Raw genomic sequence first — 20,768 nt, forward strand, 5'->3', positions numbered from 1 at the left:
TCGCTCCATTTCGCTGCCAGCAACTTTTGATTTACGACGCAGCCCCAACAATTTTATGGGGGAAACAAAACTCAATTTGTTGGCTTCTGTTTCCGGCTCCGGGCACAAAAAACTGTTGCTCCAATTACGCAGAAATTGCATTGGTAGAAATGCACATGAAAAAGATAAATTCTATTGCATTTCACACTACCTAAACATTTACATACGACACCACTTCTGGAGTAGTTCATAAAAATAGCGTTTTTAGTTTGCTTAATTTTGTTTAGTACACATAAATAAAAAGCAATTTGTAATGATATCAAAAGGAAATTTGACCGCCAGTTCGAAATATTTCTTTCAGTGTACAGCCTTTCACCACAGATGTGGACCAGAAAAACGTCCAATTTAAAAATACTTTTACAACTCCTTTGCGAAAAAGGGATTGCAATTATTTGGCCCCAAGGGAATGCAGAATTAAGGTGGAATATTAATACGACTATATGATGTATGTATTTTTTTTTCATATTTCCGTTTTTTTTGCATACGCTTTATAATCGAATTAAAAACGACATTGGCATTGTGGTTTTCATCTTTCGCATTTTTCGCAACGAAATTGTGTGTGAATATTAATAATAATATTAATTAAAGTCAGCCAGGGAAAAGTAGGCATAATAAATTGCAGGAATTCGAAAAGAATTAATTTAAGCGAACTTTTTGACCAAAGAAAAAGTGTTATTAAAAGCATTTAAGTATATTTATATATTTATAATTGATAGCTAGATAATACAAATTCTTATAGGGATTTATATTAGTATAAACTACCTTGCAGTTTAAGAACTCACAGCACTAGTTTTCATACAAAAGGAGTTGATGATTCACTGATGAAAACGTAAGGAGTGCAACTGATCGCTAGTGATAAAGTGCAAACTTGGCTACGTTAACATGAAAAATTTAATTAAAAATGCTATTTTATTTTTCATATGATAAAGAATTTTTTCAGCAATATTCTTTCCATCCCTGTTGCATTAAGGCTGCACGCAAAGCACATATTTATTTTCCTTGCCATTTCTCCACCCAAAAAAAAATAATAAAACCTGTACTTTCATAGTGGATGAAAGTGCATTCAAATGGCCATGCGGCCATATGCGGCTGTCATATATCATCCTGCACCAGATCACATCCTTTGACCATCAGGGAGCAAGGAGCAGGGAGCAGGGAGTAGCAGGACTCGAACCCGGACTGGCGTGTCCTTTCACTCCTTTCCGCAGCCAATTCGTGGTCGACGGTGGCTCTTTGTGTGGTTTGGCTTTTGGCTCTTTATTGGCATTGTTGGCTTTATTGTCGCTGAAAATTAAGTGACACGAGGAACGGAGGAGTCCTGTCGCTGGGACAATGCATTTTTTTGTTTGCCCATTTGGAGCATTTGTCGGTGGGCCAACACAAGGACAACAGTGAAGACCGACTATATGATCATTTAGGTTTTGAATTTCTCTAATATATATTTTTCAAATGACTGTACTTTTTTGACCATTCGTAAATATTGTTTACTTTTCATGCAGTTATTCGTGTTCTTTGGCAAACCAATATAAGTTATACCTTTAAAATCTAAAACATTAATTGTATCAGCTACTCCACTTTCACTTTCTTGTGGGTATAAGCCAGAGTTCACTGTAACTTTTCTGTGGCTAAAAACCAGAGTTCACTGTCCCAGCCCTCTCGTGCATTATGCGAAGCCGTTGTTCGTTTGGACGTCCATCTACCGCCAAAGTGGAATTTAATATGCGCTTTCCCGTGAATCTGCATCTGCGTCTGCATCTGTCACGCCCCCGCCTGATACGCCCACTTTTTGGCAGCACACAGCAACTGCAAAGTTAATCAAAATGCAATGTGGTCAAAAGGGCGTGAACAGGCCAGGTGCACGTCATATTCGCACCTTTTGTAAACGACGCCCTTCCCTTAACATTCGCCACAAAACCAGAAGTCAGCTCTGTCATAAACTGCAGTGGTTTAAGATATATGGCCGCAAAATAAAGCAGAATTAAGAATTTTAACACCAAGTGAAGAAAACATATGGTGGGATTTGTTATTAGGGCATACACAAATTAATAATAATATACGTACAATATTAAAATTTACAAACGCAACATATGTGACACATTGGCTCTAATAAATGTTCCTTTAATAAAACAAAATGATTAGCATAAAAGTTAGACATTGTAATTTAGTACTTACCTGTACCACAAAGAAACTATGAATAATTTCATGCATTTTCGCTGAAGCAGTTCCATCGCTATGGAACCTTGGAAGATTCAGCTCAAGCTGAAGTTTGTTGGCAAAAGGAAAAGTTTCTCGCACATGTCGCGATGAAGTGATGGAAGTTGGGAGGATGTGAAAATGTTGAGTTGGGCAAATGGGCGAATGGGCGAATGGGAAAGCGCGGGTCGTCTTGGGGTGAAGCCCCAAGTTAAAGTTGAATATTTGAACTTGCACATAATGTGTTAAATAAGTTGTCTTTTGCGCCGTGTCGCACGTGTATACTCGGCGTATACTTCATATTTCCCAACTGAATCGCAGTCGCTGTCGCTCCGCATGTCAGTGTTGTGCACTCTTGTTGTTGTCTCCTGTGCGTGTGGGTGTTGGGTGGGTGGGTTGGTCTTGGTGGGCGAAAATGGCTGGCGGTTTTTTTTTTTTTCTTTTTTGTGGAGGTTGGGGAGTGGGCATGACCTTTCGTTGCTTGGCCCCAACAAGGTTGATGGTGGTTTTTGCCACTCGAAACGCAGCGAGAACCGAAACAAAACATAACAATTAAAGCCACTGGCTGGTTTTCGTGCCTCATTTGCATGCAATCGTGGCAGCTGCATCGTGTTTTCCCCCGGAAAAGCCCCCAATTAGCCAGGCTTAATCAACAGCCAAATGCATTTGCTTCCCCGCCTCCGCATTTTTCGACGAATTCTGCTTTGGCCTAGAGCATAAGTCCCAAAATGCTTCTTTCGTAGCCGGAAAAATGGTTTGGTCACCGGTTTTACGAGCAATCTCAGCCACTTTCTACGGACTCAAATTCCACTCTTTTTCACACGCACCTTTTTGGATGTCCTTTTTTGCCCCCAACAATAATGCCAAGAAGTGTGCTTGCAAAAACTGCAAGCTACAAGTAAAGAAATCCAATTTTAGTAAAAACAAAAATATATCTCATGTTTATACAATGTGTTCGAAACGTTGTAATCGCAGGGTTTCTGCTCCATTTATTATTGTGATTTTAAACGTTTTACTTTAAGTATAGACTTACCTCTTTGGTGGGTCCACACACTTGATAGTTTTTACTGTTATCGCACACACAGCCAATTGAAATACCATATTCGACCGGAATTATGGAGAATTTTGTGCGAACGTTTGTGGCCACTTCCGTTTCCGTTTATGATCAGCAGCTCACTCTGGAGAGTTTTGTGCGCACTTTCGAAGCTCTCCATTCTCACAATGCCAAACTTAAAGTTTATGGCATTGTGTAAAATATAAGTGTGCACAGCGGTTAGGCAAAATAACATCGAAATATGCGCATATTTCTGTGATAGACGAGCTGTGGCCCAAAAGACGACCATAAATACAAGCGGTTGCAGTTCGTGATTTGGAAAAGGGACTTGTTAAATTTCAGATTTCACTTGGAGATTGAAAGATATTCCCAAACTAGTCGCAACATATGTGGGCTTTAAAGCCAGTGCTTCGGTTAAAAATTGTTTTTTCTTTTTTTTGGAAATTACTGCAAAAGGACGAGACCATCCTGAAAAGAACAGCCAGCCAAATAGCAAACAAGACATCAACTTGCACTTTGTCGTTGCACATCAAGCGCTCTCATCCTTCGTGACAAGCCATTATTCAACCCCTTGCCGGGCAGTAAAAACTAGTACTTGTGTACAGTCTATTAAATCCTCAAGGATATGAATAATGCTGCTGAGCGTGGAACATCAGTTGCATGTCCTTGGCCAAAGACCCACGCTTAGTCTTATTTCGAGCTTGACTCCAGGAAGCATATCAAATGATGACGATGGCCACTAAAATACCTCGCATATCTGATCCCTGTAAATCTGGCCTTATATTCAATCCATAAATCCAGTTCGTGAATGAAGGACATTAGCTTGCTGGCCCACGCTAAATTGATTTTTAGGTTTTGCATATTCAACGGGAAGCCAATTTAATTAAGTTTCCGTCGCATTTTGTTTGGTTTGTTTCACATTTTCCGTTGTGCTATTATTTTCACTTTTTTTTTCATTCAATTTCATGTCATTCAACCTTAAAAGAACGTGAACCTTTGACTAACCAACACAGCGAGGACATCTTGTTCCTTGTCCTCGGAAACCAGAAGAACTGTTCCCAGCGGCGTAGTAAATTTGATTTCATTCATAAATCGCGAATTTCCCCTGAGGCACGATTCCTGCGAGCGAGGGGAAACTTATCCGCGCAGCCGCAGTCCTCACTGTACCCAGTTGGGGCAGCATAGAATAGTGGGAACAACTTCGATTGGGGTAAATAGTGGTGGGGAAAGTTGGCTAAGAGAATTTTGATGGCTAACTCTCTTAAAATTTAACTGGGAATGGTTTTGAAATGGTTAAGAAAGTTGTACTGGCAAACTTCTGACCTTTATAAATTTATCTATTATAAGCCATTTGTAGATACATTCTTATACAATTTGAAGAGTTTTCAGGTTTGTTTTAAGTCCAAATAGCAACTTTTCTAATATTGCCACTTTTGTTTTCAGTGTCCATGTTAACACCCGAGTTCCCACATGTCAACGCTTGGTATTTTTCGCACATCCGCAACTTCAATCTGAACACCGACAGTAGACCGAGACTGCGAATCGCAACTACTTATCTACTCATTGTATTATCACGCTTCGCTGGCTCTGGCGACACTAAGCTGTCAATGGAAAGAGATGGCTCTAGCTGACGGAAAGAGACGGCACGATGTGGGTTAAAAGTAGATAAAAAAAAAAAAACAAAGAAGTGACCACATTAGAGGCGCTTTTGCAGCCAATTGCTGCTGGAAAATGGAGAAAATCACTGAAAACAAGTGCAAGTAAAACGGAATCATAAATGAAGAAGGGTGTGCATAAAAGCAGCCACGAAAGAGACGGCCAATGCCAAGTGGAAAAGTAGAAATGGAGAGGAAGATTAGCCGCTCTGGTGACCAGCAGCTGCTCAGGATTTGTTGCAGAGAAAACCCCATAAAATATTTTAAAGTGACATTCGCAGGTGATTCTACCTTCCTCGTAAAGCAACATACAAAAAAAGAATGAAAAGATAGAAAGGTGTATTAAGATACTTTATGTTCGTAGTATTTACTCTAGTCCCTAGTTCACAACTTATTTATTGAAGAGCTACAAAAATCTAATATTAGTCAATCAATTAATACTGCGATATTTTTCCATTTCAAAGCATTCATTCTTTTTTCTTGTGTAGTTTTCTATGATTTATAAAGCTTATGGTGGGATTATTTCATACATTACCACCTGTCATTCAATTGATCTGCACGTTGCTTTCAAAAACATATAAAAAACCACTGAAGATTTGTCGAAGTGCGGGCTTAAAAATCGACTTTCGGATTATTATTTCAGCTGGTAAACTAGTAGTAACGAATTTAAAACCAAAAACATATTTGTAGAACTCTTTAACTTGATTGCAGACACTATGTTTGCACTAAAGTTTGCACAATATTGACGTTTTAGCGTTATTTGCACGGTGGCAATTAATTTCCCATGCATTTTGTAAGTGACCACGCCTCCATGCCGCCCTCAAAAAGTAGAAAACAAACACACTGAGCGAATATGCGGACCACGGTGTAGTTCATTCAACTAGTAAGCGCTGGAAGTGGAACGCAGGACGAAGGACGCAGGACGTGCTCATGTACTGCGGCGCATAAACCAAATGAGTGGAGCCCTCAGCTGTTAGCAGTTAAAAGAGGAGGAAATGGGGCGGGGGGTTGGTTTTTTGGGTATGTCAGTGTTATTGGGTCAAGGGAGAGGACTTTCGCCAATTATTTTGAAACAAATTGTCAATAAATGGAACAGAACTTTTAGATTGCTTTCTCATCTCTTTGGTTTCTGCTCTAGCCTTTTTTTTTTTTGTTCTGTTGCCCTACAGATACATTTTGCTTTAGTTTGAGCGCCTTCGGGGCGCCATCTCATTTACATAGACAAAAGCCCAGGGATCTCAGCGCAGCCGCCTTTAACCCATTTCCATTTCTGGTTTATCACTTTCGAATAGGCCCCAAGCCAAGCTCAATATCTCCGAACTTGAACTTGAATGCACAAAAACGCATTTGCGAATGTTAAACTACCATCTGGTTAGTTCGATTTTGAATGATTTATCGCAAAAACATGGGTTAAGACGGACCAGCTTTATTCCAGCCGCGTCATCATCATCAACTTATTTTGCCGCATTCCTTCCATTTTTTGATGATTAACCTTTATTGCCGCCTAGCCAAATTAATTTGATTTACGCTTTATGGTCTTGGTTAATTTGCAAACTTTCAAGATGACTTTGCTGCAGCGACAGTCATTGCGGAGTAAAAACTTAAAGACTGCCTTTTTATCTTGGGAATTGTCTGCATTTCATGCGTTTTATTATAACTTTTGGTACACTTGAACAAAAATGTAGCATTTATTAAAAGAAAGAAATCTTGGCTTTAACAAATTTTTAAAAAATTCGTAATATGAAAATTTGAAATACTTTTTTTTTATCACAAATTGTTTGAATATATTCTTATGTGTGAAAATCAAATTGCTACGTAAGCACCACCTTCCTCTTTTTTTTTCATAGTGTAGCAAGGCTTTGGCAAAGTTCTTGCCCACCTTCTGGTGTCTGTTCCTTGGCCATATGTCAATTTAGCTAATATTGTCGACGTTTATGATGAATTTATGTGCACTGCGCTTTTGTCTCACCCGCGAAAGAGACGGCCTGATGGCGTGCGAAAGTGATGGGGCTAGTGGGTCGAGACAGGACAGCCCAGGGCGAACAAAGCCATTAAAAAGCCAACACAACAATATTACAACCTTAAATGTTTATAAGGAGCCGCCAACAACAATGGACGACAGTGAAACTCAATTTGTACTTAAGCCAGTTCAGACAAGTTGTAAAACACATAACCAACAACTAGCAACTTTTTGACAGCACATTGGCACTTGAACTCCTCCGGCGAAATGGAAAACGCAGACCATATCCCACTCGCCACTTGATTTGCCTATGGGAATATATACATATATATATATGTATATATACGTATGTATATTGTTACGGTGAAGAACAATCACAATCGCGATAAGGAATAACCTGTGATGCATTAAAGTAGGCATGTACATACCATATAAATATTCTAACATAAGTCCATAACTTGTCAAATAGTCTGTTAACTGGGATTAGGTATCATGCTAACCGCTTAGACCAATAAAATTTGATTTATTTTATACATGCTCCCCTGACGGACAGAAGGCAATCTGTGATTTGAGTTCCCATTCCCGATCGAACGGCACTATCCCACGTCCATTGTCGGTTAGCCCATCAATGTCATCATCATCGTTATTGTCGTCATCATCATCATCATCATCATCATTTTCATTTTCATCATCGCCGGCAGTCAAGCGGATTCCATTTCTCTGGGGGAATCTTCGCAGCAAATATTTGCCGAGGTAAATGGCTGTAATTTAATCTTCAAATTTGTTTCAATGAAATTTTCCAACTCTGGTCCATTGTCTTGCCCTTTTCCTCTTTTGTTTTGATTTTCCCCACACCGTTGGTCTAAGTTTATTTATATAGTCTTGTGTATTTATTTAGTGCTCTTGCGATTCGATTTTCGGTTTAGCTACTGTACACCAGGGCGGATGCGTGATGCACTTGCATTGGATTGCTTGCGATACTTTTTCCATTCCATTTGTTTGGTGAACGGTTGTTGTCACTACAAGGGACTGCCTCAATTGAAAAGGTGTTGGGCAAAAGGCCAAGAAGGCCATTTGTCTTTCAGATTGTAGCGTTCCTTTTTGTCTTTAAATGGTAGGTTTTTCGCAGTATATTCGAAAAATATTCGTATTATTAGGCCAGAAATATTCATATGCTCACAAGTAACTAGGTCTTAGAAAATAGCAAAAACTTTTGTTTTTTTATCAGCATCCTGCTTCTATTTTGAAGTTTTTCCTTGGTTTTGGTTCGAATTTTTAGAAATCATATAGCATACCTTTTAGGGCATCTCAGTTTTCTTTGTTTCCTGCCCAGTTTCCCGCTGTTTGCTTAAGCTTGCCACGGTTTCCAGGGAAAAGGACACGGTGGTCGGGCAAAACGGGAGGGGCCGAAGGCCACTGGGGTCCTGTAAATGTCGCAGTCGATTTGTTTGCGGGCGATGGGCGCAAAGTGGGTGGCTGGGGCCCTCCCACGCCCATTCCAAGGTCGTTTATGCTGGTTTTGGCATTCGGAGTAAAATACGCGTAAAATGATCGGAAAATCTACTGCCAACAACAAACACTCACTTCTGTGTGATACGTGATTGCATGTGGGAGTGTGTGTGTGTGTGTATGTGTGCATGTGTTTGCATGTATGCGAGAGAGTGTGTTTATTTCATAACCCACAAAAGAGCAACAACAACTCCAATAGCAGCACCCACAGAGACACACACATGCACAAAACGCTTTTATTTGGCACCCACAAAAAGAAACAAAGTGTCAAATTTCATTTTATTTTTACGCCTCTGCCCCTCTCGCTCCCACCAACGCGCGACACCATCGTGCCCTCCCCCTCGCACACATGGCATACGTCAGATTTTGTCCGCCATTTGTTTGTCTACATATTTTGCGTCTGATTCCCACTACTCTTCTCTGTGATACCCTGGAAAAGACAAGCTTGGTAAATCCGTGTGATCCTATCGTTTTTCAACACTTTTATTTTATGGTTCAGATTTAGTTAAAATTAAAACCATATGCTTTCAAAATATCTAATTTATTCCCATACAGTCCAATAATATTACTATGAATTTACTATCTTATTAACTCAATTGCATCTATAGAAGATTATCTATGTTAGTTTTTCAAATAATGTTTAATTATACCTTTATGTTTATTATATTTCTAGGATACTCTACTCATCGACTTAAATTCCCAACCATCCCGCATTTCTATTTCTCATTTGAATTCAGATTTCGTTGCTTTTCCATTGGTGTCGCTGTGCGTTTTGCTTTGCAATTTGTTTTATTTACAGGCATTAAATTGCTCTAAACGTTTCTGCACACTCGCCCACGCATTTCGTAATTAATTTCATGCGTGTGTGCCCAGGAATATACTCGTAGGCCCGATTTTCTGAGGTGCCGAAGGATCCTCCATCGTTGGTACTCCATGGCCTCCACTAGCCCCCCTTTCCACCGCAATCGGGCGCCATTTAACCCACTTCTTTTGGCTGGTCCGCACTTTATCATCATTAATTTAACAGTTAAAAGAAAGCGTTGAAATTGCATTTCACACGACACTCCAGCACCCGCCCCGGAAAATTTCGCCCCTTGCTACATTTTCCATCTTATTTAATCATGCGCGCATACGGGTCGCCATATAATATCACCAGATATATTATTTCGCACTTACAGTGGATTTAATCTACATAAAATGCACATAAAAATTCTAGAAATAGGTATTTACATTCTATACATAATAAATATCTAAGATTATTGGGTAAAAGGTATCAATAGTTTGCCATCCCATAAGTTTTTGAAATATCTTTCGACGTGCTACTTATTCTGATCGAACCACAGCAGACTTACATCTATTCGCCTCTGTATACTGTGGTAGCCTTCGTCACAACGCTGATTGCCGTCTACAGTTAAATGGAATTTTAGTAAATAAACATATTTAATCCGTACTATATCATTTGTATTTATAATTTAAAATTGCTATATAAGCTTTGCTTTGGTACGATCAATATTGTTATCCCTAAAGAGTAGACTTCGTCACTACGCGAATAGGAATTTTGATTAAAAGCATATTTTATTTTAAGCATTATACCTTATATTCGTATTATTTATTATTGAAAATTATTCCATGGATATAGATACCTTCCTAAGGTACGATGCATTTTGAGGCCCACCTCCTGATAAAATGAGATCCTGCTCCACAGTGTCCCACGTCCTGCCGCGTCGCCGTTCGCCCTCGTCCTTTTTGGACGCTCCTCATTAATGTGCGCCGTGTGCGCTGCAAATTAGGCACGCAAAGCGTTGCCATTAAAAAGGAGCACAAAGGATCCGCGCAGGAGGAAGGCGCAAGGATAGCAACAAACAAAACAAGGTGGGGAAAAAAAATCACACAACAAAAAAATGTGAGTATGAAGAAACATGGGCCGCTGAAAAACGAATCTGTCGCATAATTACAAAAAAATTTGTGTCAGACGCGGGGGGAAAGTGAAAAGTGGAAAGGAAAAGCGAGACGCCGAGGCTTTTATGTGGAAATGTCTAGACTCTGGAGGATCCAGCTGATGGCTGGAAAGCGGTACGCAGCATTGGGGGGGGGGGGGGCCAGGACGAAATGCAGGACGAAGGACGCAGGACGAGCCATATGTCAAAGCAAAAGCGGCTGCCAATCTTTTATCATTGTAATTGTTGTCGCCATCGATGGTGCAAAATCAATATTTATCATTGTTGTCAAGACACACATACTTAGTCCTGGCAAGCATGTGTACGACAGAAAGGACACTTCGGATGACACCAGAAGCCTACAAAATAATTAAATTAATATTTTTTTCAAATGCCAACGAAAGCCGTCTGAACTGTCAGTATTTAATTAATAAATATGTGAATAAAAAATATTTAAGACCTAACCAGCCAATCATAACACATATTATGCATGAAAAATTCCTAGCACGTTAAGTGAGTTATAATCTTGGAATTTTACTACAGTAGACACTGCCATAAAGCACTCGCCATCAAAAGTGGTGATTCCGTTCGATTGATTGTGGCTCTAAAGCGAATCAGACTGAAATCCGTCGAAAATCTGCAACATTTAATGGCATGTAGAAGACGATGATGGGTCAGCAGTGGCACAAATAATAAAAACAACGAAAAGAGCTGGCCGAAAGGCAATTTGGCCATTCGCATTCTTTTTGCCCTGTTTTTTTTTTTTCTCTTTTAAGCGTTTTTTCTTATTTTTTGTTGTTTTTTTTTGTGCGTCTGGACGAAGAGGAGCATTGATTTAAATTGGCCATTTCATTGCTTCATTATTTGCCCGGCGATTCTGCGAGATACTCAAGTTGATTGTTTGTTTTGTATGACTGGGCTCTCTTTTTTGTTTATTTCTGTATATTTAGTAGTATATTTATCTGGTCGGGATTTATCGAAGATTTGTGGAATTTCCAGAGTCGCGCCACTGACAGGTTAACTTTCGAGCATGGTAGCCATTTTAACCTGATTACTGGCCAAATTGGGTATAACTTTCGAGCCTAGCCACGCGCCTATTCTGCTGCCTGCTAAATTATGCAAATCGAGCAACATAAAAGAAGTCGGGGCCACAACATACGATCGGCGGGTCAAAGGCTCCCCATTTGCGTTCATTTTTTTTTTTTTTTACTCTCTTTGGGACCCACTCGTCTCAAGTCTGTCTACAAATGTGGATTTACTTAATCAAGTATTTATGTTGGCCTACAAAAGTTAAAATTATGTGGTGCCCATGGAGTGGCCTTCGCCTATTCGCGTCCCTTTTTGGCCAGAAGACAAATAAAAAAGGCAATCAGTAGGCGGACTCTAGATACGGCAGATATCCTGTAATCACTTATTTGTATTTCAATTACTATAAACGATTTTGGTTTTAAAATATTGCGTATACGCAACGTGGGATAAATACATTTGCAGAATTGTGTGTATTGTATTGTAAGTTGAGAATATCAAATATAACGCATACGCAATGTGGTGCAAGTAAATGTGATATAAATATACACTAAATATTTTACCACAGAGGAACTATACTGTTGTTTACATCAACCTTAGCCATGTACCCGGCTGAAATCTAAGAACTGAGTATCAAATAACCAGCAACATGAGAAAAATATATATTGTGCATGCCGCGTCTGCCGAAGAAAACTCTCAAGGACGTCAACGAAATTGAAAACTTTTTTAATACCCATGGCCGTCGTCGTGGCTGCAGTCAAAGGAGCGAATCGACGGCGCAAATGTGTTAGGATTCGAATTAGTATTAGAATTAGGGCCGTTGCAAAAGTACACCCAGCAACGCACATCCTACATCCCTGCGGAGATTATTTCCAAAAACCATTTGGCTAACAGTTTCTGTTTGACTTTACAATTAGTCGGTCTGCATGGGCGCCCTTTGGGAAGTCCTTTGTTTCTGCACGGCTTTCGAGATGTTCAGTCGGTCGAAAAGATGCAATAACAGATGGCCTTCGTTGGCAAACAAAGTGCGTTGCGAAACCTTAAGACCATATCCCCATCTTACTATACTATGGAAAAACAGAAATAAGGAATCATTTTCGACACTTTATTCGCCTACAGCAAAAGTAAGAAAAAAGTGTATTTTCGAGTTTTTTTTTTTAGATTTATGCTCGTACAGGTATGGAACGCAGCTTACGGCAAGCAATCCCTTCTATTGTTCTATTGAATAATTGAAGCTTTTCAATCTTATTTAATTAAGCAGTGGCCTGGCACAAGGATGCGTAGATGGATGGACAGGTTTTGTTGGGCGGCGTGTTCAGATTTCGGATCTCTTGGTCTGCTGCCCACAGACATCATGGCCATAATGGCGATTGGGAATTTTGTGAGGGACTGGTATTGTTGCCGGTCGAGAGTTGCTATAAGTTGGCCGAACAAAGTGAATTGAATTTGGATTAAAGCGAACGCATGTGCGTGTTTTGGTTGAGTTTTCGATAAGCACTCGTCGTCGGACATTGAAATTTCGTTTATCATCCTCTATGGAAGCCAAACATACAGCAGGTCCTCCTGGCTCCTCCTGGTTCCTCCTGGCATGGCAATTAAAAAAATAATACACGGCTAGCAAATTGTGGCCCTTTGTTGGCCCTGTCACGTCCGCCAATTCACATCACATCACTACCAAGCCAGGGCCTCAATCATCGGCCCATTGCAGATTCACTTTCGAGCTCCAGGCTTTTCAAACACTTGAGGCTCGGAACACTGGGTCAGGACGTTTCACATCCTTTTCTAGCCGGCTATTTTCTATGCTTTTTCAAATCATTTAAGCTCAATTTCCGACTAATTACATATCAATCCTTACATATAAGGATAAGGATATATGTAAGCCAAAAACGTTGTAATTGTAATTCGTCACGATAGACTAAATATTGATTAGGGATGCCAGGAGTTCTCGTAATTTATGAAAATAAATCATCATCAAGCTCATTTAAAGTCATTTAAATATAGACCCTTACATGTAAAGACGCATGCAAAATGTAAGCCAATGACGTAGCTTTTCTTAAATATGGCAATTATTGTAATTCGGCACGATGGACCAAATATTAATTGCCAGGAGTCTCGGTTATCCTCGTAATTTTTGAAAATAATTTAATTTTTTATTGCTGCTGTCTTATATTTACTTTTCAATTATCGAATAATTTTGGAGCATTTGCCTTACTAGACCTCGAAATTATAAATTAGTACGCATACGTTTTGAGCTACTTGACCCACTGTGCGCTGTCAGTGTGAAACTTGCAAAAGGGCACGTTCGCTAGTGAAGCGGACAAGTGCGTCCGCCCCTCTTTCGTCCTGATTGATTTGCATAATTGGCAGACTCGGCGACAAAGTGGATTAGAGTCGTCCACCCTGGCTCAGAAAACACACTTGAGATTTACAATTTGGCCTTTTCAAATGCCTAAAAAACACATTTGGGCAGGCGAAATTAAAACGAAAATATTTAACCCTTTGGCTAAGAAACAGAATTACAAAGCATGGGAATGTGCGACAAAAAGAGTGGGCTTATAATAAGGCAAAAAAAAAGGGAGCTAAATAAAAGATATATAAAATATATATATTGCAAAATCATCATCTTCAGGTAACGTTTAAAGTGTATTGTTGAAACTTAAGCTCAACTTTGAAAGCAATTACTCGAGAATTACAAACTGCCTAAACATACCAATTAAGCAAAAATACAGCTTAACAACTGCTTAGACACAAATTTAAAATTAAATTTTTGCCCATTTATAAGCGGATTGCTGAACGAATGCTCTCCACAATGTAAATCGCTTTTACAAAGCCCATGGTTGCCAACTAATGAAGTGCATAATTTACAAACGATTATGATTCCCTTTGGTTGCCCCGGCCTCCACTGCCACGCCCACTCACATTTGTCTGTACGCATTAAGTGATCAGAATTTGTTGCCTGAAACAGACAGGAACACTCCGCAGCAGCCAAACTCATATCTGTACTACTTAAGCCCAATAAAGATGTGCATATTTTTTAGGCAATTGCCAAAAGTTGGAGTACGCCTTTGTACTGATGAAACGCATGGCAGGCGAAATTATGATGTCGTTAATACAATTTCTATGCTGGCACGGTCGTGCAGTACTGCGTCGATACGACAAACCCAATCGTTCCGTTCTTACAAGCCCTTAAATCAAATAAATTACATATCAGAATTCGCGAATTCTTTAGCACATCAAATTTGGGTCAATGCTATATTCTTAACTATCAACTTACTGTTGATTCGAACCATACATATGTACATATATGGCTCATATCCCCCATAGGCAATACCCACTGTTTTCCTCATCACGGTCCTTTATGTTTCACTACACGCGTCCTAAATCAATTACGAAAAGCAGAACAACAGCAGAGAAGAGCCGCGTTGTCCATGATGTGCGTGTCGGTATAGCTTGACAAAATTCCGGTGGTTTTTATACCCGTTACTCGTAGAGTAAAGTAAATATATAAAGTATATATATTCTTGATCAGGATCAATAGCCGAGTGTGTCCGCAGCGAAAGTGTGTTGACCCATGTTGCCACTCCCGCCCTAAAGCCGCCAAACCGGTCACGGTTTGAACAATTTTAAAATTTTTCTCATTTTTATTTTATATTTATCCATATCCCAATGATGAAATTTCGCGTTCGCATTCACACTAGCTGAGTAACGGGTATCTGATAGTCGAGGCTATAGCATTCACCCTTGTTTTTTTGTCTTTGCCACTGTGCGTGTGGACACCTGTAGCACCATCTGCCTTGAAGACCTTCTAAGAAAAAGGAGGGAGAACACTACAGTCCAGTGCCACGACTATTAGATACCCATTACTCAGCTAAAAAATCGGGCATACAAAATGTATAAAATTGCATCCTTACTCTTTTAGTTACAAGTCCATACGAACGAACAGACGGACGGACAAGGCTCGTTAACGATTTCTTTTACCAGTTAAATACTTAAGTTGCGACATATGTAGTATGCCCCTTACTCTACAAGTTAACTGGTATGATAACCACAAGCCAGCCGACTGTTGGTGAAAAATCTCGTGGGGCAACGCAAAGTCTCGGCGAAAGTAAATTAAAAATATTTTTGAGAAACGGATCTCAGCAGTTAATCCTTTTAAAAAAGTTTGCCTAACTAATTGAGCACACAAATCAAATGGCTGCCAAAACCGCAAGAATAACAAAAAGGCGGCCAAGAAAAATCGAGCAGTATGCCAAGAATAATAAAGGCTAATTAAAGCCATAACAAAGAATAGTCGACAGGGGAAACCAAAGTTTTGGCCAATGTAAATGAACAAGATGGGCGAGAAGGTAGAAGACCAAAGCTCTTGCCAAGTAAATTCAAATTTGCCGTTAAACATTTTAAAAGCTTACAAAACAAGCATAGCTTTAAGCTTATAAGCTTATATATCGCTTTTTAAGCTTAAATTTCACTATATTTATAACGTATATTTAAATTTAATCTCACTGTTAGTAAACAAATTATTTGCATAAGTTTCATGTGAGTAAAATGACTTCTTGACCATACAGCGTGAAAATATTCTTGATAGTTTTTTAGATCCAGATATGACCGAAAATAAAACACATAATTTGTAATTTGTATTTGTTTTAACGTTTACTTGCAGACACATACATACTTTAATCATCTTTTAACTTACATACGCTGCGTAATATTCAATGGATTTCTGCTAACTCGTTTTACTTAGAGGAGAACTTTTCTAGTAAATACTGCAATAGCACTAAACAAAAATTCACTAACTTAAAAACGATTGATGGAAATATATGATGCAAAAGTTGTTTGGTAAGAACAAGTTCAGAAAACATTAATAATTTTAATAATAGGATAAACACAGATATTTTGTAGTTGTCTTAAACATAGTGGATCGAGACCCAAAGTGGCATTCCGAAAAAAAATTTACAAACAAAAAAAAATCGGTATGTGTGTGTGTGTTGTTTCTGGCGTAGTGTATAAATTACAATTAATGATTTTTCGGTTTGTTTTGGTTTCGGTTTGGGGAATAGCATACATATATATAAATATATTTTGGACACATCCTCCGGCCAGCTTACGCCTCCTTCTTGTGCTTGAACTTGTTCTTGAGTAGACCGGGCAGCAAGGATGCACAGGCGCAGGCCATCAGGATGCCCATTGAGGTCCAGGAGAAGGCCTCGCTCGAACTAGTCATCTTCTGGAGCGTCTTGCCCGCCTGGATGGCGATCACCGAGGGCGGTGCCACGCCGCAGAAGGTGCCCAATGCGAAGATGTGCAGCGGCACACCGATGACTGGCGATGCCAGGTTGATGAACCAGTTAGGCAGGATCGGTGTCATGCGCAGGAATAGCATATAGTTGAACAAACTGTCCCGGTACTCCTCGACATGCTTCGACCACTCGCTGGTCTTCTTCGGCCAGAAGTGACGAATCAGACGACGTCCGACCAGATTGGAAAGTGTATAGCATAGGGTAGCGCCCAGCGCCGAACAGAAACATATGAGGAACAGGGCGATCGGGAACTTGTACAGGAATCCCAGCAGAATCGAGAGGAACAGCGATCCGGGAATGGCGAATGTTTGCAGGCTATAAATGGATTTCAATTGGGTCAAGGTAACCAGTCGTAGGCGGTTTCATCTGATACCTGCAGTGGCAACTAAATTTAATGACCTATTCGACGTATTGCCACATTGATATGTTTTATATGGCAAAATTAGCGAAACTATTAGAGAGATGTTTTAGGAGATTGCCAGTATTCTTTGTTTATTTTTTGGCTAAAAACATGTCATGTCACATTGGCTAGCAAAATACGTTCTTTCTTGGAACCACTGTGCTTGGGATTAAAGACAGATCGTACGACTAGTTGGACGCGTGCTCGAACGTCTGTGGGCGGGTATTTATAGACGCAAAGAGTTGACAATGACACCCCCATCGTCCGAGAATCCCCCACAGTCTCGTTCCATCTGGCATCGGACCACGTATTCAACAAATGCCCGATAACAAATGCACGGGCCAATAAAAAATGCTCACTAACACACTGGCGCAAGGCTATAAAGTTACGTATGTGCTTTAGCTTTTGATTTCGCTTCTAGGTTGCCTCTTTATTTTTTTGTTTATTCCTGCTAAAAACGCACTTGAGTGCGGAAGAAGAAGAGCAATAAACAAAATACAAAAAATCAAAACACTGACGACAACAAAATAATGTCCAGCTCAGCTGATTTTCGCGACGAAAACAGCAACAAATACAAAGAATGCGTCATATAAACGACCAAAGTCGATTTTTAGGTAGCACATGCTGCGTGCACTGGAGTGGACCTTATTAAAACGATAAACTTGACACGCACCGATAAAAACTAATCATTTTAAAATATCTTAAACCCAGTTGGGTTAGCAAAACATTTTCTAAATAAACTAATAGCAACACAGTTAACATTGCGTATACGTTATTTTATTACTCATACGCACAGTGAAGAACCAGTTTTGAGCATTGTGGGTTTATTTTTTTGTTTGCATTGAATTCTAGTAACACGAAATGCTAGCGTGTGAGGAAAATCCAAAGAAATACGGTCCACCCCAGAGAGTGCAAGTAGTAAGTAAGAGCAAGAAGGCAACCTCAGCGGCTCCCCTGCTTCCTACAGCTATCTCACTCGCACTTCCCCGTGCTACCCACGTATTTAATATGCACACTATGCGCTTCAAACGGTGATCGTGAATTAATTAAGGTGGAAACACACACAAACGCCCGACTGACCGTGAATAGTTTGTAGTGGCGGGGTCTTCATTTTTGGTAATCGGGTCAAGGTCACCGCCGAACGATAGAACTCTTTTATTATCTAATCAGTCGGCGACCGACTTTTCATGCCATTTTTCGTACTTTGGATTTGTACTTTTGGATTTGGTAAAAGGATACAATACGTAGGCGACCACGACGCCAAACATCACTTCGAAGTAGTACATGTCCTTGTAGCGATCAAGGACCTTGGCTAGCATCTTAGCATCTTGGATATCACGCGGAATTTTCAAGTGTTGTTTCTCCGACCTGCAGAAGTTGGGCAAGAACAAAACCGAGACGAGGTGTAAACACAGTCTATGTATATATGTATATATATACAAATACTTCATATATCGGTGGCGTGACTCGATGTGTGTGTGTGTGTGTGTGCGAGTAAACCCTCTCGCCAGATAGCTCTGTAATTTCAGCCATTTTCCAGTCAAATCTGGCTACTCAACTGGAGCTTAATTGAAATATTTCTTAATTTACAAATTTAGATAAGTTTGGTTGCTAGGGACTGGTATATAATATTACTATTTGATTAACTATCTAAATAGAAAACCATTGTTATTTATTGAATACTATACTTTAATAACTCTTTGTAAATAGTTCCTATCTTTACTGCCCAAAAACGCCTCTTAAATGGAAGCAAACTCACGATATACAGATAAGTGTTTTTATAATGCCGTAAAAGGTATCATGATTTGGTTACTATTTCAATTACTTTATAATCACTGTATGCCAATGCAGTGAAAAGGCACGAACACAAAAAAGAACAACAAAATAGATAAGTAAAATTTCACAGCATTATCAATAAGAATAATGGGTCTGCCAAGGGACTTTGAAAAAGATTAGAGGGATCTGCACTTATAGTTTTCAACACGTTACGTTTGCTGATCAAATTTGACAAAAAAAAAACAAAGATTGTTCTCTGACTTGCTGATTCCATGCAAATCAAATTCTGATGAATTCAAATTGATAGAAGTATATGTACACAAACGTCTTGAACTTTAAACAAAATAAGTTTACTCACTCACAGAACCAGACTATCAAATAACAATCCGCTTTAGGTAAAGTTTAAAGATAATAATAATCGTGTGCAGAAAGTTTTTCTTATGCAAAGCGTGACATTTGAGTTAAGTTACTTATTTAACATGGCTGTTATAGTAAATATTTGGACAATTAAATGGCCCTTTTCTCACTACATACAAATAGTTATGTCTGATCTAGCCAATAATAAGTATTTGCAATAAGAGTTTTACATCCTACAAATGTAATATCTATGATATTTAAACATAAAATATTGTTTTAGAAGCGAAATGGAGATAACTAGCATTAGGTAAATGACTACCTAGCATATCTAATCATAGTTGGATGTAGCCTAGCTATTTTAAGCGGATCATTGGTCGACATCTCTGCTCGCAAATCAAGCGAGACAAGCTAAGCATACACACACACACACATGGAGGCCACTTAACACCTTACAGGTGCACGAATGCGCAGGGGACACACATTTGTGGCGCTTTAGCACCAGAAAGACCCACTTACGCGTTGAGCTCGGGGAATATGGCGTACACATAGCACATGGTGACCAAGCTGGCCACAAAAATGCCCGCTACGATGACCAGGGACTTCTTGGTGGCCTTCTTCTCGTCTGCGGACATGGCCTGCTTTTGCGGAGTGGCCTGTTGTTGTTGCTGCTGCTGCTGTTGTTGCTGTGGATTAAGATCTTGTTGCTCCTGTGGCGGCACCTGTGGCAACAGTGGAGTAGCCACCTGATCCGGGGAGTGTTCCTGGAGCGCCTTTGCCCTGCCATTGCGCATTGTAATCCCCTCGTCAGCGGAAATGGCTAGAAAAAAAAAACAGAGACATGCAGATGTAATATGCATTCCAAAGCAGAAGTGGTGGTGGTGAACAGAATGCACGGACTAAGGGTTAATAGTCGTTTTTGGCTTCACGGGCTGCGCACTAGCTGCGGGTTAATCACCGTTCCTTCGCTCAGCTGATAAGTAAAAACAACTAAAACAGCACACTCACCCACACCACTGCAGTAAGACATTGTGGCTTTGACACGATGTACGTAAGCCCGAGTTGAAGAAGGAAAATTTAATAAGCCTTCTATATCCGATTTTAATTCACGATTGACTCATTTAGCGTCTAGGCTATTTATCAATTGTTAATGCTATTTGTGTGCCTATTTGCGCGCCAGTCACAATTTGTTGTTCTTCTCTCTATCCGCGTGCCTATGCGTATGTGTATGTGCGTGTGTCTACAACAATGAATTTAATCAATATAAAAAAAATAGGAAGTTGGCTAAAACTGCGTTAACTAGAGTAATTGTAGTTGACTACTGCGCTAATAGCAATTTTTTTAAATTTTTTCTATTGCTTTTCACTTTAGCCGACTTTTTCGGCGAACGATCACGCTTAAAAGTCAATTTAAAATAAATTAATTTCAGAAATTTCCGTCACGACCAGTGTGGCCGAAGGCGCAGTGTTGATTAAGTCCAAGCGTGTACACAGCTACCGCACAAAACTGAACGTGGGTTTCTAATAAAATCTGGTCATACTGTCATATTTAGCGCCACTTTTTAGTTT

The 20,768-nt window shown here is 39.7% G+C and overlaps 1 protein-coding gene across 2 annotated transcripts, besides 2 other annotated features; it reads right to left on the reverse strand.

The window, feature by feature from the left end:
- The first annotated feature begins 15,002 nt into the window (after window positions 1-15,002).
- Window positions 15,003-15,116: a mobile genetic element.
- A 74-nt stretch (window positions 15,117-15,190) lies between these two features.
- Window positions 15,191-15,244: a mobile genetic element.
- Window positions 15,245-16,000: 756 nt separating this feature from the next.
- Window positions 16,001-20,675, reverse strand: stas (Stasimon). Of its 2 annotated transcripts, NM_132997.3 has the most exons (4): window positions 20,209-20,675; window positions 19,720-20,020; window positions 18,310-18,438; window positions 16,001-16,985 (listed from the first exon to the last, which is right to left on the reverse strand). In NM_132997.3, exons 1-4 carry the CDS (start codon window positions 20,228-20,230, stop codon window positions 16,475-16,477), a joined length of 963 nt encoding a protein of 320 aa, NP_573225.1. In that variant the 5' UTR covers window positions 20,231-20,675; the 3' UTR covers window positions 16,001-16,474. The 2 variants fall into 2 exon arrangements, with proteins under 2 accessions (NP_573225.1, NP_001138217.1); NM_001144745.2 differs by lacking the exon at window positions 16,001-16,985 and having other exon boundaries at window positions 17,044-18,438.
- Window positions 20,676-20,768: the final 93 nt, after the last annotated feature.

The sequence above is a fragment of the Drosophila melanogaster genome, chromosome X (assembly GCF_000001215.4).
Source record: "Drosophila melanogaster chromosome X".
NCBI lineage: Eukaryota > Metazoa > Arthropoda > Insecta > Diptera > Drosophilidae > Drosophila > Drosophila melanogaster.

Excerpts from the sequence above, each read along its gene's own strand:
- stas (NM_132997.3), bottom strand. The coding sequence starts at position 20,230 with ATGTCTTACTGCAGTGGTGTGG. Across the intron at positions 20,021-20,208 it reads GTCTTACTGCAGTGGTGTGG|CCATTTCCGCTGACGAGGGG; the intron begins GTGAGTGTGCTG and ends TTTTTTTTCTAG. Across the intron at positions 18,439-19,719 it reads ATATTCCCCGAGCTCAACGC|GTCGGAGAAACAACACTTGA; the intron begins GTAAGTGGGTCT and ends CAACTTCTGCAG.